The 25,663-nt window shown below is 30.1% G+C and overlaps 1 protein-coding gene across 1 annotated transcript in view; it reads left to right on the plus strand.

Annotated features, from left to right (window-relative positions):
- jag1a (jagged canonical Notch ligand 1a) overlaps positions 1 to 24,401 on the plus strand; it is a 39,840-nt gene extending 15,439 nt beyond the window's left edge. Inside the window, exons 8-26 of the mRNA XM_073841728.1 lie at positions 2,072 to 2,185; positions 2,261 to 2,374; positions 2,622 to 2,735; positions 4,865 to 4,911; positions 7,275 to 7,448; positions 7,567 to 7,717; positions 11,208 to 11,372; positions 11,464 to 11,577; positions 11,680 to 11,793; positions 13,375 to 13,488; positions 13,576 to 13,692; positions 14,216 to 14,243; positions 15,314 to 15,399; positions 15,518 to 15,631; positions 16,644 to 16,753; positions 16,842 to 17,066; positions 17,478 to 17,609; positions 18,715 to 18,868; positions 21,206 to 24,401. Of these exons, the coding sequence (XP_073697829.1) occupies positions 2,072 to 2,185; positions 2,261 to 2,374; positions 2,622 to 2,735; positions 4,865 to 4,911; positions 7,275 to 7,448; positions 7,567 to 7,717; positions 11,208 to 11,372; positions 11,464 to 11,577; positions 11,680 to 11,793; positions 13,375 to 13,488; positions 13,576 to 13,692; positions 14,216 to 14,243; positions 15,314 to 15,399; positions 15,518 to 15,631; positions 16,644 to 16,753; positions 16,842 to 17,066; positions 17,478 to 17,609; positions 18,715 to 18,868; positions 21,206 to 21,762 (2,744 nt within the window). The 3' untranslated portion in view covers positions 21,763 to 24,401. The remainder of the gene's footprint in view (positions 1 to 2,071; positions 2,186 to 2,260; positions 2,375 to 2,621; positions 2,736 to 4,864; positions 4,912 to 7,274; positions 7,449 to 7,566; positions 7,718 to 11,207; positions 11,373 to 11,463; positions 11,578 to 11,679; positions 11,794 to 13,374; positions 13,489 to 13,575; positions 13,693 to 14,215; positions 14,244 to 15,313; positions 15,400 to 15,517; positions 15,632 to 16,643; positions 16,754 to 16,841; positions 17,067 to 17,477; positions 17,610 to 18,714; positions 18,869 to 21,205) is intronic.
- The last annotated feature ends 1,262 nt before the right edge of the window (positions 24,402 to 25,663 follow it).

Here is a 25,663-nt window from a genome sequence, read left to right on the forward strand (position 1 = left end):
GGTTTGCCTCGGTTTTTGTTTATCTTTTTTCTAGTCATGTTTTATTGGAAATACAAGCTCACGGCCTCTCTCTGCACTCCTCTGTTTTTGTTGGTGGTCTCTCCGCGGTGTGAGAAAGGCCAAAGGGGCTTTCCCGTCCACTGACTGATCTGATAAAGAGCGATAGAGCGGAGAGAGGGAGTGACTGGGAGATTGAAAGGGGGAAAACCAAGACGCGACCCTGCCTGACTGTCTGTGATTTGATGAAACAGAACTCATACTGATTCTCCTCTCTCTCTCAGTTTAACATTCAGCTGACCCTTGGCGAAACTCTGCCTCCTTACCATTGCTCGCTCTGAGAAGCTTAACAGAACGTCCCATGATTTCTGAATTGGGGAAAACCACAGTTTTCAGTAAAGCTTTCCAGAAACAGAGGACCATATAATTACATTAGAAAACTCTAATTTTTTATTTTTTTGTGGCAGATATTAGTGAAATGTCAGTTTGTTGCTGTAACTCTACATTTGTATTTCCACAACATTTTTCTGTTTATTTTTTAGTATGTATATAAGCTACTACTTATTTTAGTTACCAAGGCAAAATTTCTGTTTCTTTGTAAAGTTTTCATCTTTTAATAAATTACAAGATTAGCAAAGTTATATTTAGTCATAATGCACAGTCAGTGGGTCATAATGCATAATGCATAATGTCATAATGCACTATTATAGTATTTATCAATATTTTGAATTGCCTTTTATTTTCAGTTTTGGTTTATTTTAGTTAAAGTTTCACTAACTTTTTGCCATTTTCGTTAGTTTTTATTCATTTTTATTTTTATATATTAAGGTTTATTTTTTATTTCAGTTTTAATTTGAGTAATTTTAGTACTTATTTAAGATTAAACAACATATTTAATTTAGTTGCTAAGGCAAAATTTCTAATGTTTTTTTTTCTGTAAAGTTTTTATCTTAATTTTTATTTTATTTTACTTTTTTAAATTTTATTTAGGTTTGTTTTTATTTTAGTTTTATAATAAGCTTAACCTAAACAACTTCTTAATTTAATTTCTAATGTTTCTTTGTAAAATTGTTGTCTTTTATTTTTGTATTTCTGCTATCTTTTTCTATTTGATTTATCTTAGGTCAGAAAATAAAAATGTAAATGTAAATACAAATACAGCAATACACTATAAATAACATAGATATACACATATCTACATATAGCATATTTATCTTTTATCTTTTATTTTTTATTATTTTATTTTATTTTAGTTTTAGTTTTCATTTTAGTACGTATATAAGCTTACCCTTAAACACCTTCTTCATTTAGTTGCCAAGCCAAAATTTCTGGGGGTTTTTTGTGTAAATTTTTATTTATTTATTTATTTTTTCAGTTTTAAATTTAGTGATTTTAGCACTTATATAAACTTAAACATCTATTTTCCTAGGCAAACTTTCTAATGTTTCTTTGTAAATTTGTTATGTTTTATTTTATTTATATTTTATTTCATTTTCAGTTTTAAATTTTGTGATTTTGTTACTTATATAAGCTTAACTTAAACGTTTATTTTCCAAGGCAAAATTTCTAATGTTTCTTTTTAAAGTTTTCATCTTTTATTTTATTTATTTTTAATTTAAATTTGAACAATTCTAGTAAGTTTTTATCCTTTTTATTATTATTTTTTTATTTATTTTATTTTATTTGTTCAATTAACAAAACCTTTAACAACAATTTTTAAATTGTTTTCATAAACAATAACAACAATGCCTAACATGAAGTGGCTACTATCTAACTAACTGATTAAATAAATAAATGGACTTGATTTTTATTTTAGTTTTAATTCTTTTATAATGTGAGTGGAAAGAGCCTGTGGAGTCCTAAAATGACAAGAAACAGGCAGAGACATACAGGGCAGCAAGAATAGACAGGGAGTTTGTCATTGTTTGGCAAATGTGTGGTCCATGTGTTTTATTTTGGTCTAAAATGTCTGTGTATTTAATGCATTCCTTTGGAAAATGCTGTTCTGTCTCAGTTTTGCTTTGATTGTGTGCGAGTACAACATTATAACATCTCTCTCTCTGGCTCTCTGCAGCGGATAACGCCTGTCTGTCGGAGCCGTGTCTGAACGGAGGCAGTTGTGTGGAGTCCAGTCAGGGCTTCGAGTGTCAGTGTGCACCAGGCTGGAGTGGCCCGTCCTGCAATATCAGTAAGCCATCTCAAACTGCTCAGATCTGCCTTTGATTTGTCATACGTCAAACTGACATCTCCTCCTCTTCCTCAGATGAAGATGACTGCAGTCCGAACCCGTGCAATCACAGCGGCGTGTGTGTGGACCTGGTGGACGGTTTTAAATGCATCTGCCCCGTGCAATGGACCGGAAAGACCTGTCTCATTGGTGTGTGTCTCTTTGCCCCTCTGTGTGCCTCTGCTCACTGTTTGTTCAAAATCCAATTTACTGTGGTAACCGAGTCAGCCTTGGAAGAATTTAAGCACTGGACCACCATGAGACCCATACTAGAGCGCATTTACAGTCCATTAACGCACACGCACACATTCTTCTGGGACGTTCGGCTGCACGCGTATCAGTCTGATTGTAATTTAGACTGCACTCATGCTGATTTTCTTTGTCATTTTTGGCTCAGATGCTAATGAGTGCGAGGAAAGCCCGTGCGTCAATGCCCACTCCTGCCGGAATCTGATTGGCGGATACTTTTGCGAGTGCCTCCCTGGTTGGACGGGCCAGAATTGCGACATCAGTAAGTATTTCACGGTTTCAAATAAAAGCAGTCAGGAGTGCATTCTTAGGAGCGTTAAAAGAAGTTCACGTGTTTATGCTTAAGCAATGTTGGGGAGTAATTAAATATAGACTATAGAGAATTTCGGTATAGAACAATAAATATTAGATGAAAAGCTTTACTGAAAATCTTTCCTTGGCATCTAATTGAAATTAAGACTGAAATACTAAAAATTTAAAAATTTAAATTAACTAAATTATTATTCTGTTACTGAATTTTACTAAAAACGTTATTAAATTACAAAAAATATTAATAAATACTATAATGGTAAATAAATTATACTAAACACTAATTATATATTTTATTTATATGAGTTGTTATTGTTAAAATAAAACTATTAAAAATCTTTTTCATTTGTTGAAATATTGCTGAAATAAAATAAAATGAAATAAATAAAATAAAATAAAATAAATATTAGATGAAAAGCTTTACCGAAAATCTTTCCTTGGCAATTAATTGAAATTAAAGTTGAAATACTAAATATTTAAAAAATTAAATTGAACTAAATTATTATTCTGTTACTAAAGTTTTACTAAAAACGTTTTTAAATTGCAAAAAATATTAATAAATACTATAATGGTATATAAATTATACTAAACACTAATTTTATATTTTATTTAGAATTATTATTGTTAAAATAAAACTATTAAAAATCTTTTTCATTTGTTGAAATAACGCTGAAATAAAATAAATAATAAAATGAAATGAAATAAAATAAATATTAGATGAAAAGCTTTACCGAAAAGCTTTCCTTGGCAACTAATTGAAATAAAAGTTGAAATACTAAAAAATAAAAATACATTTAATTATTTTTCTATTACTAAATTTTACTAAAAACTTATTTTAAAAACTTTTTTTAAATAAATATATTTCAAATAAATAAATATATATAAATTATACTAAACACCAACAATATATATATATATATATATATGTATATATATTATATATGTTACTGTTAAATAAAACTATTAAAAATGTTTTAATAGTTGAAATAATGCTGAAATTAATGATATAAAAAATTTAGATGAAAAGCTTTACAGAAAATCTTGACTTGACAACTAATTGAAATAAAAGTTGAAATACTAAAATGACAAAAAAAAAAAGAAAAGAAAAATGTTTTGGTATTGGTAAATAAAACTATTATATAAATGGTTTTCATTTGTTGAAATAATGCTGAAATAAAATAAATAAATAAATATTAGATGAAAAATACAAATATATACTAATATATATGTATGTATGTATGTATGTATATATATATATATATATATATATATTATATATATATAAAATGCTTATTATAAATCATTAAAATAATAAAAAATAAATAAATAATTGAAATAAAAGTTTAAATACTAAAATGACATTTAAAATAAATAAATGAATAAATTATTATTCTATTACTAAATGTTCCTAAAACCTTTACTAAATTACTAATTTAAAATGTCTTTTTTTTTTTTTTTTGGTGAGTTTAGAAGCATAACAGTAGTTGTCTATTATTTATTTCCTATTTTTCCTATTATTCTCTAGTGGTTTTGTGTGGCGAAACACAACATCACTCTTTAGTAGTTCCACTGAAATGATTAAATTCCAAAAAATAATTCACCAGTTAATTTGAGTCCTCAAATAGTTTTTTTAAAAATCCCAGCATGACATTTGAGCAAAGCCCTATCATTTGTAATAGGGACATGAATGATACTTAAAATTGTGCAAGTCATTAAAAAGAGTTTTTATTAATAACCAGACGTTTCATTTTGATCTGGTTGATGATAAAATGTGCAAAACAACTGCTGTAGACACTGAAGGAGGAACCAGATCAATATTTAGATACTAGAATGTGAATTAAATTGGCACTAGGTGTATGTTTACTCAATACTTCAGCTAATTTTATTAGCTTTCAGCTGCTAAAAGAGTCTAGTATTCTCAGCCCTCTCTACTTAACATGTTTAAACTCAAGACTTTCTCCCTAAAATGCAAATAAGCGTGCAGACTCTGACTCTGTCTGGGCCCGATATGGAGCCGAATCTTGCTCTCTTGGCGTGATTTCTGAAATGTGAACTGATATTTTGATCGATTCCCCCCCGCAGATGTCAACGACTGCCACGGACAGTGTCTCAACGGAGGGCTGTGTAAGGTAAGGGCTTAAATGTTTTCCATGGCTTTTGGCAGGGGCGAAAAAGCCCACCAGAGCCGCTTTCTCCGTTTCTGTCACCTCCATCCATTCCTGTTTAAAAATAGCAGAAGCTGAGTCATGTTTTGGAGACAAAGTGGTCAGAAAGACAGAGTGAGTTTGTAAAAGCATCAGGTTACCATAAACATTCTTGTCTCGTATTCATTGTTTTCTCGTTCTCTCGTTGTATACTCTGCTCAGGCTCTTTCAGCGCAGTATTGAGGGCTGATTGGTGTACAGCTGGAATGCATTATAGGACATTGTCTGAGCCAGTTAGCTATCAAAACACAGCGAGGAAAGTCTTAATCAGTCCTGACAATCCTCTGTTTGATTTGATCACATGAAACATGTTGTAATGGACTTTAGGATATTAGTCCCTTATAGAAAGTTAAATATCTGTACTAGGGGTGGGCCATATTGTCTTTGCATAAGCTTCACAGAATATTGTTGGATTTACGCTTGAAAGAAAAAAAATTGTCAGTTGAAAATAAAATTCAAGATATATTCTATGAAAATATTTGACATTTTCTCTAGTAAACCAATCTTGTATTAATGATGTTTAGAGATTTTTGCTTAAAAACAAGACATAATTAATTCATATGAAGGACTTTTTAATTATTATTTATACTAATGATTATTAATAATATTAATACAGTTATTAATTATTTTACTGTATAGCATGTAAAAGTTAATAATATTAATTATACTGTATAAAAATGAAGTACATATATAAATTATTAAATAATATAAATTATATATTATTGTCAATATCATTATTAATAACAACAGCAGTATTTGTTATTATTATTATTAATGTTTATAGTAATTATTTATCTTAGTATTAAATAATCATAATAATTTTCCTTATTATATTTTTATTTTACAATATATATTTATTATTATTAATATTATTAATATTATTATTATATTTATTGATTCATGTAAATTATATTGTTAATTATTAATATTTAAAATATAAATACAATTACTCTATTTATTATTTATTATTATTATTATACTGTATAAAAACTAAGAATTAAGTACATATATAAATGATTAAATAATATAAATAATTATTGTCAAAATCATTATTAATAACAACAGCAATAATAATTGTTATTATTATTATTATTAATGTTTACATGTTTAGTTATCATTTATCTTAGTATGAAATAATAATCATGATAATAATAATAATTATTATTATTATTTTACAATATATTTTATTGTCATTATTATTTATGTATTGTATATTCATGTCAATTATATTATTAATTATTAATATTAATAATATAAATACAATTTATATTAATTATTTTTCTGTGTAACAAGTATAAATAATTTTTAACAGTGATAATAGTCGTAATAATTATTATTATTATCATTATTATACTGTATAACAAGAATGAATAAAATATTTAAATAATATTTATATATAAATAAATATAATAATAACAACCAATTTTAATGTTTACAGTAATTATTTATCATCTTAATCAGTATGAGATTGTCAGAATATTAATAATAATGTATTTATTTAACAATGTTATTATTATTTATTGATTCATGTAAATTATTAGTTAATAATATTAATACAATTATTTTTCTGTATAACAAATACAAAGTTATTATTCATTAAAATAATAATAATTATTAACATTATTATACTGTATAACAAGTATATATATAAAATATAAAAAATTGTATTTGTAATGTTTACAATAATAATAATAATTATTATTAAATATTATTATTTATTTATTTATTTATTGATACATCTAAATAATATTATTAATTATTAATATTAATACAATTAATATTTTTCTGTATAACAAGTACATTGGTATTATTAATAATGCTAATAATTATTATCATCTTAATTAGTATGAAATAATAATAATGAATTAATTTATTATTATTATTTGTTATTTTTTATAATTAGAATATTAATTTTAATTATTAATAATATTAATACAATTATTTTTCTGTATAACAAGTATGAATTGTTATTACTGATAAACATAGTTATAATTATTATTATTACCATATTATTATATACTGTATAACAAAAATAATTAATAAAATATTTAAATAATATTTATATATAAATAACTCAATATAATATTTTTTTTAATTATCTTTTATTATGCAATAATTATTTAGTATGAAGTAATAATACCAACAAGTTTATTTTACAATATGTTATTATTATTATTAATAATAATAATTTCATAATGATTTTTGTAATAATTTTGTTCCAGTAAATCTACAGTTTTGCCGCCCAGTTCTAATGTGTCTCCCTCTGTGTCTGTCTGTCTGTTCGTCAGGATCTGGTGAATGGCTATCGCTGTCTGTGCGCACCAGGATTTGCAGGTGAACATTGCGAGCGAGACGTGGACGAGTGCGCCAGTCGACCCTGTCTCAACGGCGGACGCTGCCAGGATGCTGTCAACGGATTCCAGTGTTTGTGTCCCCCAGGTTTCTCAGGCACCACGTGTCAGGTGAGCTCCAAAACCGTTTCTGCTCATTTTTCATGTAAACATGCCAAAATAAACGTTTGGCATGTAGGTATAAGAGCAGGTATAAGAGTCTATGTTGTCTGTGTGATTTTATCCTCAGCTGGACATCGACTACTGTGAGAGCGGCCCGTGTCAGAACGGAGCACAGTGTTTCAGCCTAGCCTCAGATTACTACTGTAAATGTCCCGAAGACTACGAAGGCAAAAACTGCTCTCAACTTAAGGACCACTGCCTCATCACACCATGTCAAGGTAGGTTACACAGAGGATCCAGTATATATCGATATACACTACCAGTCAAAAGTTTGGACATACTTGACTTTTTTTTTTTTTGTCAAATCTTAATTATTTTAAAAAACAATACAATATTTGATTTGATTTGATTTGATTTGATTTAACTTGGAACAATTTGTATTTGAAAATAAAATAAAATATATTTTTAATTTAATTTAATTTAATTTAATTTAAATAAAATAATTATTTATTAATTATTTTAAAAAACAATACAATATTTGATTTGATTTGATTTGATTTGGAAATACAAATTGTGCCAAGGAATGATTCTCAGTTTCTTTTTAAGAAAAACATTAGTTTTTTTCCATAGGAAATAAATTCTTAACTTGGAACAATTTGTATTTGAAAATCAAATAAAATATATTTTTAATTTAATTTAATTTAATTTAATTTAATTTAATTTAATTTAATTTAATTTAATTTAATTTAAATAAAATATTGTATTGTTTTTTTACATAATTAAAATTTTACTAAACAGTTTTTAAAAAAGTTTGGACATACTTGACTTAATTATTTTTTTTTAGTCAAATCTTAATTGTTTTAAAAAACAATACAATATTTGATTTGATTTGATTTGATTTGGAAATACAAATTGTGCCAAGGAATGATTCTCAGTTTCTTTTTAAGAAAAACATTAGTTTTTTTCCATAGGAAATAAATTCTTAACTTGGAACAATTTGTATTTGAAAATCAAATAAAATATATTTTTAATTTAATTTAATTTAATTTAATTTAATTTAATTTAAATAAAATATTGTATTGTTTTTTTACATAATTAAAATTTTACTAAACAGTTTTTAAAAAAGTTTGGACATACTTGACTTAATTTTTTTTTTTTAGTCAAATCTTAATTGTTTTAAAAAACAATACAATATATATTTTTTTAGATTTGATTTGATTTGATTTGATTTTTAAATACAAATTGTGCCAAGGAATGATTCTCAGTTTGTTTTTAAGAAAAATTTCTTAACTTGGCACAATTTGTATTTGAAAATAAATTAAATAAATTAAAATAAAATAAAATAAAAGTCAAGTGTGTCCAAACTTTTGACTGGTAGTGTTTATATTTATTTTTAAATTATTTATATTATATAATTTATAGTTTGTAATGAACAATATTTTAAATTATTTTAATTTATTTTTAAAATATTTATTTATATTTATTTATATTATATTATTTAATATATTTTTATTTTTATTTATTTATTTTTATTTATTTTTTTCAGAAAAAAAATGGGATTTTTACTTCCTTGTTGCAAACTTAAGCTAGTTGGTTTAATGAATAGAAGATATCCGTTGAAAATCCGTTTTAGCCCTTGAGCGAATACTCAAGCAGGCCTGAAGTCTCCAGCTTTATTGAGTGCTAAACGTCGCTCTCAGACTCGGGATCGCGAGCCTCATATGAGCGCTGGTAAGATTATCTGGTCGGGCACATTCTGAGGTTTTAATGGGACCTCGAAATAGAAGTCGAGTCTTTTTTAGTCGGCGCGGGCGTAAGACTATCCCCGTGCCAAGGCCTCGGTGCGTTTGATGCCGTGCCATTGTGTACGCCGTAGCGTTAGCGATGGCTAACTCTAGTCTATTGGTCTCCTGGGTTGGAGCACCATGGTAACAGCTAAGATATCGTTACACGATGCGTATGCTAACCCGAAGCGAGCTTACCGAGACGGGGAAAACCCAGCGCTAGTCAGACTACATGACGACTTGGCTAATTCTTAGCATGCCGCTGTCTGCTTTCATCGTGGCTGTCGGTGTGAAGGAGATGTTTAGATGGAGGCAGGTTCCCACGGTCATGGAAACCCGGGAAATATTTTAATGTTTTATTTTTCAGGCCTGCAAAAGTCCAGCGACTTTTCATAGAAACATCTATTGTGAATTCTATGGTGAAAATGTTCTTGTTATATTTAGTTCTGTAATATTTGAAATTGCACAAATGGCTTCAAAAGTCATGAAAAGTCATTGTTCAGATGACTTTTTGATTTTCAAATATGTTTATCTTGTTTAAAGGATGTTTAGATATTGTTCTCTAAAAAAATCTACATGAAAAATACTTAAGGTTTTTTAAATTAATGAATATTAATTAATTAATATTAATACAATAATATTAAATTTTTTACAGTTACTATTATTTTTGTAAAACAAGAATTAAGAAAATGCTTTAATTGTTACTTGATTTATTAATACTTACTAAAACATAATCATTATTATTAATGATTATTATAATAATATTAATAATTATTTTACTGTATAGCAAGTAAGAAGAAATAATAACAAAATAATTACTTATAATTAATTATTATTTTTGTATGTTTTGATATTTTTCTCTAAAACAAGGTTAAATAAAAATACTTATTATGAACTTTTTTATTATTAATGATTTTTAATTAATAATATTAATAATTATTTTACTGTATAGCAAGTAAGAAGAAATAATAACAATAATTACTTTATTGAAGTTATTATGTACTGTGAAACAAGAATTAAGAAATGATCAAAATACTGTAATTATTACTTGAATAAACTATTTATACTTACTAAATTCATATTATAATATCATAATTCATATTATTAGTAGTAGTAGTAGTAATGTTGACAATAATTATATTTAGCATTCTTAATCAGAATAGAATAATAAAATAGTAATAATATATATATATATATATATATATATATATATATATATATTTAATTATAATAATTATTATTATAAATGTTATTATTATTTATTAACTATATATTTTTTTAATAATATAATAACGACAGTAATTATCATTATCATTTCAAATCGATTAAGATTATAATAAATACAATTATTGTCTTTAATAAATGATTGCTTTAATTTAATAATTTATTACTATAATTTATTTATTATTTAATACATTATTAATAGTTACTACAACATATTAATATTATTGTTATTATTAATAATGTTACAATAATAACATTTAATATTCTTAATCAGCATAAAATATAATTATTATTACAAATATTATTATTATTATTATTATTATTTTTATTTTATACCGATTAAGATATAATAAATAAAATTATTGTCAACATATAACATAATAATATTGATTCTATAATAATAACAATAATAAAATACGTTAATAACAATTAACTCTCTATATATTAATAATAATAAAATATATGTTAACAATAATTAACTCTCTATATTAATAATAATAATATTTATTATTATTTCATACGATTTAGATTTGAATATATACAATTATTTTCAACATTAATATTTATATTATTATTATTATTATTATTATTATTAGGAATCCTGTGAGGGAAATCTAGCTAAAAAAAGCTGCTTTATGTTTCTTTATGTTATCTGGTCTAAATGACTACCAGTTGGTAGACTTGATGTTGACCAACTCTAGATTAAGGATTTTGACCAAAAAGATTCTTGATAACTCCGCCCTCATTTATCTTCCTGCAGTGATTGACAGTTGCACAGTTGCCGTGGCGTCTAACAGCACTCCAGGCGGCATGCGTCTCATCTCCTCTAATGTTTGTGGTCCTCACGGCCGCTGTCGGAGTCACGCCGGTGGGCACTTCAGCTGCGAGTGTCAGGAGGGATTCACCGGCACGTACTGCCATGAGAGTAAGCCACATCTGTTTCCCAGTGTCCTTTGCTGTCATTACATTCAACACCTCCCAGACTTTATACCATATCTCTCATTCTTTACTCTCAGACATCAATGACTGTGAAAGCAGTCCCTGTCGCAATGGTGGCACTTGTATTGATAAAATCAATGCGTACCAGTGTATCTGTGCTGATGGGTGGGAAGGACAAAACTGTGAGAGCAGTGAGTACATTTCACCTTTGAAAGTCACTTCATGGAGTCAAAAACCTAATTTCTTTATATTAATTATATTGATTACTAATATATTGTTTGTTTCCAAAACAGACATTGACGACTGCAGCATGAACCCCTGTCGGGATCGAGGAGTGTGTCGTGATCTGGTCAATGACTTTTACTGCGAGTGTGAAAACGGCTGGAAGGGAAAGACCTGTCACTCACGTAAGCCACGCCTCCTCATTTGCATCCTGTTATAAGTGGTAATAAGTATTATTATATTATATACAGTATATTATAAAGTGATAAATATTATAGAAGTAGGTTAATCACCATTGCACTTACACATCCTGACATGAATTATGATTTATAAAATAATGGTAATTCATAAAATATTTAAAATTGCACAAATGGCTGGAAAAGTCAGATTCTTTGCTTTTCAAATGAATTAATCTTGTTTTAAGGATATTTAGATATTTTATTTTATATTTTATGAAATTATATTTATAATGATTAATAATGTTAATACTATTGATTATTATTTTACTGTATAGAAAGGAATAATTAATATTTATATTAATTAATAATTATTATTAATAATGATAATGCATGATCAATTATTATATTACTTATAATAATATTACATTATATTATATAGTGATTATTAATGAATGTTAATACTTTTACTGTATAGCAAGAAATAATAATATTTATAATAATAATATATCATTAATTATTCTAATAATCATAATAATTATGATTAATTAAAAAATACATTTAATATGATATAATTATATTGTATAATATATAATATAATATTAATTATTGTTAATAATAATAATAATTGAATAATTTATTATTTTTCATCATTGTTGTTATTATTTAAAGGTTAAACAATTAAGAATTATGCAAATAAAAATGAACAAAATTATATTAATTTTTTTGTCAGCAAACAGGTAATTATTGTCGAATAGATTCAATATGTTTAATGTAAAAACAAAAATACAGTAAAAATCTAGCATGTTTTTTCACAGAAAAATAATATTTTAATTTTATCTTTAAGAATAATATGTAATCATATAATAAGATTAATTATTATAATATTAATCTAGTATTAATGTAATATTTTATTATATAATGATTATTAATTAATGTTAATACAGTTAATAATTAATTTACTGTATAGTACAAAAAAAAAAAAAAAATATATATATATATATTATTGTTATTATAATGTTAATATAACATTATGTAATATATAATGTATTACTATAATATAATATATAATATAATATTAGTTATTATTAATAATAATACATTAATAATAATGAATAATGTAGTTAATACATATTTTTATCGTTTTTATTATTATGACATATTTAAAAACAAAAATTTGTGTCAACAAACAGCTGTTATTGTCAAAATGTTTAATGTAAAAACAAAAATACAGTAAAAATCTAGCATGTTTTTTCACAAAAAATAATATTGATATTTAATCGTGAAAAACAGCAGCATTCATCTACATTTATTTTTACTAAACCATTTAAATGTATGAAATAGCATGGAAAAACCTTTTTGAATCAGTTAATTTTAATGAACAGAAACAAATCCGACTTTTCTTACTAGATACATTTTTGCTGCTGAATGGTAACAAAATGATCGAAAAATTCTAAAAAAGTCTAATAAATCAAGCTATTCATGACATTGCTTCATTTTATATTGGCAGCACAATCATCTCAAGTAAATGATTATTATATGAATAAATATAGTCCTTTAGTCTGACAGCCGATTTCTTTTCGTTTATAGGTGAGAGCCAATGTGACGAGGCTACTTGTAACAACGGGGGCACGTGTTCTGACGAGGGCGACTCATTTAAGTGCATGTGTGCTCCTGGATGGGAAGGAGCTACCTGTAATATAGGTAAGCCCCTAACAACCTGACTGAACGTTTTTGTCAACTGGCCTCTGAATGAGTTTTTAAAGCTTTGTACCCTTCTTCACTCTACAGCAAAGAACAGCAGCTGCCTGCCGAACCCCTGTGAGAACGGAGCCACGTGTGTCGTCACAGGTGACGGCTTCACCTGCGTCTGCAAAGAAGGCTGGGAGGGGCCCACCTGCAGCCAGAGTACGGCAAAACTTCCTGTTCCACTTCCTTACTACTTCCTGTCTTGACTCCTGTCTACCTCCTGTTTCCAACTCTCACCTACTGCTGCTTAAGGTTCTCTTCCAAACTATATACTAATCGGACAGCTCCTTAAAGCTCAAGTGTGTCATTTCTGCACCACTAGCGGCATCAGTTTAGTCGCCTGTGTATATTACACTGGGATGGGAAAAAATTATTTTGCATTTTTTTAAATGAACGCAGAAAATGGCATAAATAGTCCACAGATTCTGCCTGTGCCTGTTGAGTTGTTTCAGCTCAAATGTTATTAGCAAACATAATTAGATGATTGTTCAGGTGGGATTACGAAATGGTATTTATGACTTTGGTGAAATGATTGCGACTGGTTGATGTTTGCATCGTGGATTATAGACAGTTGTGCATGTGAACATGTTGATTTCACTCCAACATGACAATAATCTTCAGAAGATATTTCTGTTTTCATGTGAATACTGTTTAATAACAAAATGTTTAATTTTGTTTACAGATTCCAATGATTGCAACCCACAACCATGGTAAGCTTCATTTAAAGTTAATACATTTTGTTTTTTAATTTAATTTAATTTAATTATTTTATTCAATTATTTAGATTAAATTTGATTCAATTCATTTTTTTTTATTTAATTTAACTTAATACATTTTTAAACATGATTACATTTTGTTGTTGCTTTTAAATTAAATTAAATAAATGTAATTAAAACATTTAAATTGAATACATTTCATTTAAGAATTTCAAACATTTAATACATTTTTAAACATGATTACATTTTGTTGTTGCTTTTAAATTAAATTAAATAATTTAAATTAAATAAATGTAATTAAAACATTTAAATTGAATACATTTCATTCAGTTAAACATTTAATACAATTTTAAACATGATTACATTTTTTGTTGCTTTTTAATTTAATGTAATAATTTAATTCAATTTAAAATTTAATTCAATTAAATTTAATGAATTTTTAAACATGATTAAATTTGGTTGTTGCTTTTAAATTTAATTAAATTTAATAAATGTAATTTATTAATTTAAATTAAACTAATTGAATTTAATCATTTAATTCAATTAATTTTTTTGTTTTAAACTGTATTAAACAATTTAATAATATAAAAATAGTTATAATCAGCAGTATTTACCTACATATTTTAATTGAATAAATTTTTAAACATGGTTCTAAATGTATATAAACCCTTATAAGTCCTGAACTTAATACATTTTAATGAAATGATCATGCTGAAGCTTAACTGGTATTGATTTTAATTAAGGTTATATATATATATATATTATATATTATATATTATATATATTTTTTTTGTACATTTTTAATATCAGTTTTTTTTATATATTATCATTCTCTGTGTGTGCACAAGAATAAAGAAAAATTGAATAAATAAATAAATGGTAATAAATGTATATATTTGCATTACCACTAAAAAGTGAGGAAGATAGGGAGAAATTTGAATTAAATCAATTTACTGTATTTTACAACATACTTGACAACTCGTAGAAATTTTCCAGGAGTTAAAGGCATCATGTGTCCTGGTAAACTCTGACTGTATCTCATCATGTGTGTAATGTTTGTGCAGCTATAACAGCGGGACGTGTGTAGACGGTGATAACTGGTACCGCTGTGAGTGTGCCAGTGGATTTGCAGGGCCAGACTGTCGCATCAGTGAGTGATTAACGCTTCAGAAATGTTTTGTAGCTAAATGAATAGTCATATTAGCACATAAGATGGTGATTTTAAAGTAATATTGTTCTGGTGTAAACATATACGTCTCAACTCACAGACATCAACGAGTGCCAGTCATCTCCCTGTGCCTTCGGTTCCACGTGTGTCGATGAAATTAACGGCTACCGCTGCTTGTGTCCACCTGGAAGAACCGGGCCCAGATGTCAGGAAGGTACATGAACCAAACTACAATTTCCATTATTCATGCTTATTGCAGAATAAAAATTTCCTGTTAATGTACTCACCCCCACGTCATCCAAGATGTTCATGTCTTTCCTTCTTCAGTCGAAAAGAAATGAAGGTTTTTGAGGAAAACATTCCAGGATTTCTCTCCATATAGTAGACTTCAATAGAGCTCAACCGAGATCCCAGCCGAGAAATAAAGGTCTTGTCTAGTAAAACAAACTGACATTTTCTAAAAAAATATATATATAAATAAATAAAATTATAGACTTTTTAACCACAAATGCTCATTCTGCACTAGCTGGACTTTATGCATTATGTAGTCATGTTGAAAAGGTCATGCATAACGTAGACTGAAGTACTGACCCAGTGTTTACAAAGCGAACGTGCAAAGAAAGTCAAAGGCAAAGAAAGTGATATGAATTAATGCACGTTCACATTTATTCTAGAACTAAAGTAACATCTTACTCACAATTTCTCTTAATATGGGGACAGGAAAGCTTTTAATCAATAAATGGGGGGAAGAAGTAACTGGCGTTACTTATTTGAAAAAGTAACTCAGATATTTTCTTGTCAATTAAAAAGAAATGCGTTACTTTACTAGTTACTTGTGTTACTCCCAACACTGGCAATGATACACCTTTATTAAATAGCTACGTGGTTTATTTTGATAGGTTACCTGTTTTCTAGTGTTCAGAGAAAGCACCTTCGCACTGTATTTTCTGCTTGCTGCAATAAATCGCTATTTTTCTGCACTAAACAAGTGTATTTTGCCAAGATATTTTCAGAGATGATAGACAAGATGTTATAGAATAATAACTGAATGAAAACCTATTTTTGACAAAAAATTGACATTCATTTTTCGAATTTCCTGAAAATGCGCGAAGTCCGACAGGTTTCCCAGATCGCATCACATATGGAGAAAATTCCTGGAATGTTTTCCTCAAAAACCTACATTTTTTTCCTTAAAAACCCTAATTTAATGGCTTTTTCTTTCTTAGTCACTGGACGTCCATGTGTGGTCGGAGGTCGGATTGCTGTAGATGGAGCAAAGTGGACTGAAGACTGTAACACGTGTCACTGTCAAAGGGGAATCGTCAGCTGTACTAAAGTATGTCAGTGTGAGCTTGTGTTGTCGCTGTGTAGTTAAAAGTGATGCATTATCATTACTGAATTTGCTACCTTACTCTTTTCAACAGCTGTGGTGTGGCCCTAAACCTTGCCGTATGCTTGGTTCGGGACGAGGCGACTGTCCTCTGGGTCAGCTGTGTGTGCCAGTCCGTGACGAACAGTGTTTTGTGAAGCCCTGCTCATCACAGGGCGAGTGCTGGTCTGCTCACCGGCCGGCCGTACGGGCCCGCTGTCACCCTGAGAGCGACTGCGCCAATGTCACCTTTACCTTCAACAAAGACACCATGACACAGGTGAGGACACTGGGACTGATATTCTGGGATTGCTGGGATGCTATAATGGTGTAAAGAGTTAGTTTACCTAAAAATGAAAATTCTGTCATTAACTACTCATCCTCATGTCGTTCCAAACCAAAACACAAATTAAGATATTTTTGATGAAATCGAAGAGCTTTCTGACCCTGCATAGACAGCAACGCAAATGACACGTAAAGGCCCAGAAAGATCGTTAAAATAGTCCATGTGGCATCGGATTGCATCAAAAATATTTTAATTTGTGTTCTGAAGATGAACGAAGGTTGTATGAGTTTGAAACGACATGAGGGTGAGTAATTAATGACAGATTTTTCCTTTTTGGGTGAACTTATCCTGCATGCATTTTAAAATGTTTTCTGATGTGTATGTATTTATTTATTCGTCTCTCAGGGAGTGACGGTGGAGCAGGTGTGTCGTGAGCTGAGGCATCTGTATGTGGCTAAGAACGTTTCGGCTGAGTTTTCCATCTCTATGAGCTGTGAACTCTCTTCTGCCGCCAATAATGAGATCCACGTGGCCATTGTAAGTGACGTTTTTATGAAATATTTCATTGGCTAGAAATAGCTTTTTAATCTAAAAATGCCAGTCAAAAGTTTTTGAACACTAAGATTTTTCATGTTTTTCAAAGAAGTCTCTTCTGCTCACTAAGCCATCAAAGCTGAATTTTTAACATTATTACTCCAGTATTCAGTGTCACATGATCCTTCAGAAATCATTCTAATAAACAGATTTTCTGTGCAATAAATATTTTTTATTATTATGATTAATAAAACAGTTTAAAACGGCACATTTTGCCAGGATTCTTTTGTAACATTATACACTATACCATTCAAAAGCTTGGTGATTTTGGAAAAGAAATTATATAAATTGATACTTTTATTTAGCAAGGATGCTTTAAATTCATCATAAAGTGATGATAAAGACATGTATAATGTTACAAAACTAACAAAGTTTCTATTCATCAAAGAAACCTGAGAAAGTTCAGCTGTTTTCAATGTAATAATAATAATAAATGTTATTTGAGCAGCAAATCAGAATATTAGAATGATTTCTGAAGGATCATGTGACTGAAGTAATGGTGCTAAAAATTCAGCTTTGAAATCAAGGGAATAAAGTACATTTTATATTTTGATATATCTGAATATAGTCAGATAGAAAACAATTATTTAAAAAAGTTAAAATATTTCAAACTCTTACTGCTTTTGCTGTACTTTGGATTAAATAAATGCAGGCTTGATGAGCAGAAGAGACTTCTTTAAAAAATAAAAAATCTGTCCAAAAACTTTTGACTGGTATATAATTTTTGTTTTATGTATTATTTTTATTATTATTTGTATTTGATTATTTACCAATTGTTAACATTATTAATTTAATTCTGCATTAATTCAATATTAACTTGCAAGATTCAGTTATTAAAAAAAGTATTTACATCTTAATTTTTAAGATTGAGAAGATGTTGAGAAATATTATGTATATTGTTATGTTATATAATATTTATTATTATTTTAACATCCCATGCATTTAGTTCTGCTTTAATTCAACAAGCAGGAGCTTCAACCGTTAAAAGAAACTAAAATTAGTCAGGATTATTTTTGTAAGTTGCATTTTCGCATATCATGTTTTGTAGCATGTGACTGAGGATGGCGTTCACGGCCGGGTTCCTGTTAAAGAAATCACAGACAGCATCATCGATCTGGTGAGCAAACACAGCGCCAACAGCTCCATCATCGGCTCCATCGCTGAGGTCCGCGTTCAGCGCAGACAAACACAGAACCCCAACGGTGAGACACAACAAGAAGCTCAGACTTGAAATAAACCACAATTTTATGCAATTACAAAGTTAATCTATAAATATTGAGATACACACTATCAATCAAAAGTTTGGAGTTCAAAAGAAATGTTTCTTTAGCTACATATCAGCATATTAGAATGATTTCTCAAGGATCATGTGATGCTGAAGACTGGAGTAATGATGCTGAAAATTATAGGAATAAATTACATTTTTAAATAAATTAAAATGAAAAACAGTAGGGCTGTGCAATTAATCGAAATTCAGTTTCGATTTCGATTTTGGCTTTAAACAATCATGAAAATTCGCAATCGAGATGAAACGGTTTTGGAGCCCCATTCCACCTTTTTCCAGTGGTGTGCTTTCGCTCCTCCATAAAAGCCTAATTTCACATGCAAATCAGCAAAATCATGTGACATGACTTTCATAAAACGGGACATGCTTGATTTATTCATGTTTATTTTATGTTGTGTTTTTAAAAGCGAGAAAGAGAACTTGTAAAGATATGTAAAGTTATCTTTTAGCTCAAGGTGCACACCTAAATGGTCAAATACACATAAAAATATTTCAAAATGAGGGGCTTGGTGATTATTCATGTAAACCCTGGTCAGTTATGTCTTAAATAATCATAAACAATTGAAATTGAAAGACGTGTCTAACAGTATATTGGATCCGTGTGGCGCTTAAAGCGGCAACAAATAATATTCCTTCTGCCGTCTCTGTGCTTAATATTAATAAAACGTAAAAATACAAAGAGAAAAATCACTCACTGCTCTTGAATGAAGAACTTTTGTAGTTTTAATAAGAAACAAAGCATGTTTAATTCTTACAGTGAAGATGCCGCTTTATTTTGTAGTAGGCTAGACTATTTTAGACTTTTTTTTCTGTTGAATTGCTCTTTAAAGGTCCCATATTGTACACATTTCTGGAGGTTTATTTTAGTTGTTGATGTCCTTAAGAATATATATTTGCGGTATAAGTGCCAAAATCCATCTCAATATATTTTTACAGCTCCTTTTTTAGGAGCTCTGTCAAAAACAGGTCGATTTTGGCCCATCTAATTAATATTCATGAGCCTCTCTTCTGATTGGCCTGTTGTTTTCTGAGTGACGCACAGCCAGGCCAACCACAGGTAACTACGGTCATGTATGCTTTAGCCGAGCCCAGAGCCATAGAGGAGCCTAGCCTGCTGATACTCTACAGGAAATTTCAGAATGATCATTAATGTTTTTTTCTTTTTCAAACACCGAATGCAGTAAGCTACATAACTGTTGCTTTAGTAAAGCCCCTTTCACAATGCGCGCTGATTCTGGAAAATTACGGGAACGAGCGCTGTGTGAACAAAAGCCAGAAGCATAAAGGCAGTGTTGTAGTGATGATGCACGTTATCATGCGACTCTTCACGACAAAAAAATATGTGCAAGTTGAATGAAGCGGCGATCGGGCAGAGCCAGCTCCGCACTATCAGCGCTGAAGCACAGTTTGTTCAGGTTAGTTTCAGTTTAGTGAAACGTGCGTCGCATTACATCTCACATCCAAACGTCACGTCTTTATGGGTTGTGTGTAAAGCACGCACAGATTCTGGAAAACAACTGTGAATGAACCAAATTAAACAATTCCGGAACAAATCATGGGACACATTATCCGTGTATTTACCGGAATCGCTGTGTGAAAGAGGCTGAAGCTGACGTGCCTCTGGTCTCTTATATTCACGTTGTTCTCAAGCCTGTGCAATGATGTAGTTTCGACATCTATTGACTGAACAGGGTTTTCTCGACTTGTTTTCGTGTTGTTGTTGCTTAGCAATGTTATGGACACGATATTGTCTGGGGGTTTGACAAAAGGAGGGTGGGACGGTGGTTGGCGCTCGGGGCGGTGACTGAGTAGATCGGACGTCACTTCGTTACGGAAGTCACAGCGGCTCGTGAAAATGAACAGCTACTTTAAGCAGGCTGTGTGCAGTTTACTGTGGATTGACTGTTTTGAAACTCATATGGTAGTTACATAGCCCCTAGACCTCAGTTATCATGAAAAAAGCCAGGAAATTTCAATTTTGACAATATGGGACCTTTAAATTATGCACTAATATAAAGTTTTGGACCCAGTCATAATAGTGTTAAATAATTGTGATTACAATTTCGACCAAAATAATCATGATTATGATTTTTGCCATACTCGAGCAGCCCTTATTTTGAATTGTAATAATATTTCAAATGTTTTCTGTTTTGACTTGAATATAATGAAAGGATAAATGCTTTTGCACAATGATGATATCTAATATTTTGCCAGCTTGTTTTTATTAATCAGTTTCATTGGTTTTCTCCTTCAGTAGACTACTTGGTGCCACTGCTGGTTTCCATCGTGACTGCGATCTGGGTTTTGGCCCTGGCATCAGTGTTCCTGTGGTGCATCCGGCATCGACGCAAACAAAGCTCCAGCTCCACCGCCATCAACCCCGCCGCCCCCTACTCCACGGGAAGCGCTGAAGACAACACAGTGAACAACGCCCGCGAGCAGCTCAACCAGATCAAGAACCACATCGAGAAGAACGCGTCCAACGGCAGCCTCCCAGGAAAAGAGCTCCACTGCGATGACAAGAACAGCGTCAATGCCAATATCAGGACACACTTCTCTGAATCCGCCAGACTATCCACGCAGGATGACTCCAACAAGCGTCTACAGAAGGCGCGCTTTCCACGTCAGCCGGCGTACATGCTGGTGGACCGGGACGACAGGCTGAGCGCCAATGGCACAGATGTAAAAAATCCACACTGGACTAATAAACGAGACAACAGAGACCTGGAGTCCCAGCACAGAGCTCCGGATTCACAGCAGAGAGATCTGGATGCACAACCCAGCTTGCACAAAATGGAGTATATCGTATAGCAGACGATACGCGGTGTGGTAACAATCATTGCTATGTGATTTTACAAAAGCTCAAGCGAAATGGAGTCGGAACGCTTACGACAAGGCTCAGACGTTGCCGTCGGACCACGGGCTGGTCTGATTTATTTTATGGCGACAGTAGGGCCTGAAGACGTTAACTTGTGCTGATCTTCTAGCCTAAAACACAAAATCACAACGAGAATGCAGAATAATCGTCCAAAATCTGCTAATTGCGTGAATCGCAACGAAATTTTTCCAGGTCAAATTTCACCTTAGAATTCATAGCCATTGTTGGCATTATTTGAATGACAATTAAAGGGATAGTTCATCCAGAAATTAAATTTCTGTCACTATTTACTTACTTTAAGTTGTTCCAACACTGATTTTTTTTTTTCTTTTATTGAGTAACTGATTACATGTAATCTGGATTACTTAATCAGCTTCCAAAAATCAAGTACTTGTAAATAGATTACATTACATTTTAAAATACTTGTAATCCCTATTTTTTTAGCTTTTAAATATTCCTTTCTAAAACAGCCTACTGCTTCTATACATTCAGAAAATAAACAATAAATCGTGATTAATTGCATCTAAAATAAAAGTTTTTGTGTACATAATAAATGTGTGTGTGTGTTGTGTATATTTATTATGTATATATAAACACACACATGCATGTATATATTTAAGAGAAAATGTATGTTTATATATTACAAATATTTATATATAATATCAATTATATAAATATATACATGTATGTGTATATTTTTATATACATAATAAATATACACAGTACACACACATTATGTAAACATTTTTTTTATTTTGGATGCGATTAATCGTGATTAATCGTTTGACAGCACTAAAACAAATAAATAAAATTATATATTTGACAATGTAATGTTTATTGCACTTTATGTTGTTAAAAACAACAAACGGAATATATTTTCTTTCTTTTTTTCATGTCAATATGGTACACGATTATCCTATTTAAATCAAAAGTAATCTAAAAGTAGTCTGATTATATTACCTAAAATGCCTAATGTAATGGATTACGTTACTAACTACAAGTTTTGGAAATGTTTGTAATTTGGTAACCAAACAGTTGATGGTAGCCATTGGCTTCTATTGAATAGGAGAAAATTGAATATGGAAGTCAATGGCTACCGTCAACTGTTTAGTTGTGTGCAAACTTCAAAATATTTAATTTTGTGTTTAACAGAAGAAAAAACTCATGGCATGAGTAAATGATGACAGATTTTTTGGTGAACTACCCCTTTAAGCACTTTCCACCCAAATTCTCTCCTTTTTAAAACTCCCAATTTGTCTTTAAAAGTAAAATACTGCATTTTTATACATTACAAATATGTGAATCAGGACAATACAATAAATACTAGGTAATCGCTTGAATTATGCTTTTTTTGTATTGCATAAAACTTTAGAGAATTACAGGGGGATGTGTGTAGGTTGTAAAAAAAAGATATAATTTCGTATTCCTTTCTTGTGATTTCTGGGATGAAATTAGACATGGAAATGTTTCGTGAGTTTCAATTATGTTACAACTTTATAACATAGAACTTAATGCACCAGAAATAGCTTGTGAATCGTTTCCAAAAATCAGTGATTACTGGTGCATCGTGCTCGAAGATTGTATTTAACTCCCATTTATTGGGTTTTTGACTGGATTTTATTTTCCCGCTCTTTCCTTCAGTTTTTATTTATTCTGCTCTTTTTTTAAACATGTGTACAGGCAGACAGGTCATGCTTTGAATTTACTGTCTAGATGAAGAAATTCACTGTCGGTTTAGATGTCGATGTTGTATAGATGACTTTGTATATATTTTCTAATTAATCATTGTGTATATTTGATTTATTAACTTAATCATGGAGAGCCTATCGTTTGTTTGTTTTTATTTATATACATCGTTTAGGTTTGCAAATGTGACCGCTTGTGTCCGACCTTTGTATTTTTGGATGGAAAATATTGTCTCTTATTTCTGAAAATGCCAAAATGATAGTTTATTTTTTTGAAGAGTAGGGTGTTTGTTTGTGTCTAAGTCCAGAATACAATGTGCAATGTCTGTTTCAGAAAACGTGTGCATGACTTGTGTTTGTAATGTCCTGAGACGTAGACTAGATGGGTGTCCATCTAGTTTTGATACACTTTTATAGAATGTTATGTCTTCATTGTGACTTTAAAACCATTCCTGAATATGTTTAGCATACATCATAGCTGTGTCAAAAGAATTTGGCAGCCCAGGATATCAAACAACGCTTGTCTAGAGTTTTCTGGTAAACCACAGTTTTCAAATGTACTTTAACCAAAACGTCTAAAGGGAATGAACAGTATTAGAAGTGCAATGTTTGTACAGTAATATGAAATATGAAGAAAACAGAACTGAATGTGATGTGCGAGACAAAAATGAAATCAAAATCATTTTAGTAGGCCACCTTTATTAATTGTACAATAGAGTAGGACTGCTGGGCTTTCGGTTCAGTCCCACTAGGTTTTTTCGTGCTTGTCTATGAAATCTTTCTATGAAAACAAATCATCCTGGGATTTGTCAAAACAATTTCATTCAGTTGTTTACATTTGGATTCCTTAAATCAAATAAAATTTCACTTGAATGTTTTTGAATTTATGAATCTGTTTGTTTCTTTATTTCTATATGGAATTTAAAGTTTAAGTGTATCAAATGAGAGACAAATATTTGAAAATCTGGAATCTGAGGGTGCAAAAAATTCAAAATATTGAGAAAATCGCCTTTAAAGTCGTCCAAATTAAGTTCTTAGCGATGCACATTACTAAAAAAAGGTTTTGATATATTTACGGTTGGAAATTTTCTAAATATCTTCATGGAACATGATCTTCATATCTTTTGGCATGAGAGAAAAATCTATCATTTTGACCCATTCAATGCATTTTTGGCTATTTTTACTAATATACCCGTGCTTCTCAGGGTCACAAATGTAGCCTGTCAAATTCTAAGAATATTGTGAATATTTCCTTATTTATGCACCATTTAATATAACCCTGAGTTTGATTTCTGACATGGTGGGCATAGCCGTAACCGGTCCCAACAGGGTCCACATTGTGTGAGTCTAGACGTTCAGCTGAGCACAGCGGGGCGGGCGACCATGTGAGAGAGGTTATGAAAGCCCTTTACACTGCCTTTCTCTGCTGCCGTGGGAAAGCTGAAGATGCACACCAAAATAGACAACATGAGACGCGCTTGCTTAACGTGTTTGCAAAGGCATCGGACAAAGGAGGTCTTCTTCTAGATCTCTACCTCCAATCAGCGTTTCTTTGAAAACCGAGCGGTGACCCTTTCTCAACAGGCCTGATTCAGTAAAGCGTTTAACACGTGCAAAACTGCTTTTCTGGAGCTAAAGTTACTAATCATTAATCATATTACTGAAAAAAGAAAGAATTTAAGGTTTTTGAGGAAAACATTTCAGGATTTTTCTGCATAGTGGACTTCAGTGGTACCCAATGAGATGAAGGTCCAATTTACAGTTTCAGTACACCTTTAAAGGGCTCTACATGATCCCAGCTGAGGAGTAAGGGTCTTATCTAGTGAAATGATTGATCATTTTCTAAAATAAAACTTTTTTTGCATACTTTTTAACCACAATTATCTCTGATGCATATGTGCATCTTCACGTTTTGCGTATTCACATTGGAAAAGTCGCAAGCGGTTTGTTCACGAGTTCACACTTACATATAATAAACAGAGAAGGGGTTATGCGTATTTGGCATGCTGTCCATGGGAAGGGTTCTAGGCTCAGAATTTTAGCCCAAACTCAGAGTACCCCCCTATAGGTTAGGACGGAAATAGTTTAAGTGTGGAAAAGGGGTGGCGGAGGGAAGCTGAAAAACTGTCAAGGAACAGAGGTAAAGCTG

The sequence above is a fragment of the Garra rufa genome, chromosome 6 (assembly GCF_049309525.1).
Source record: "Garra rufa chromosome 6, GarRuf1.0, whole genome shotgun sequence".
NCBI classification, from domain to species: domain Eukaryota; kingdom Metazoa; phylum Chordata; class Actinopteri; order Cypriniformes; family Cyprinidae; genus Garra; species Garra rufa.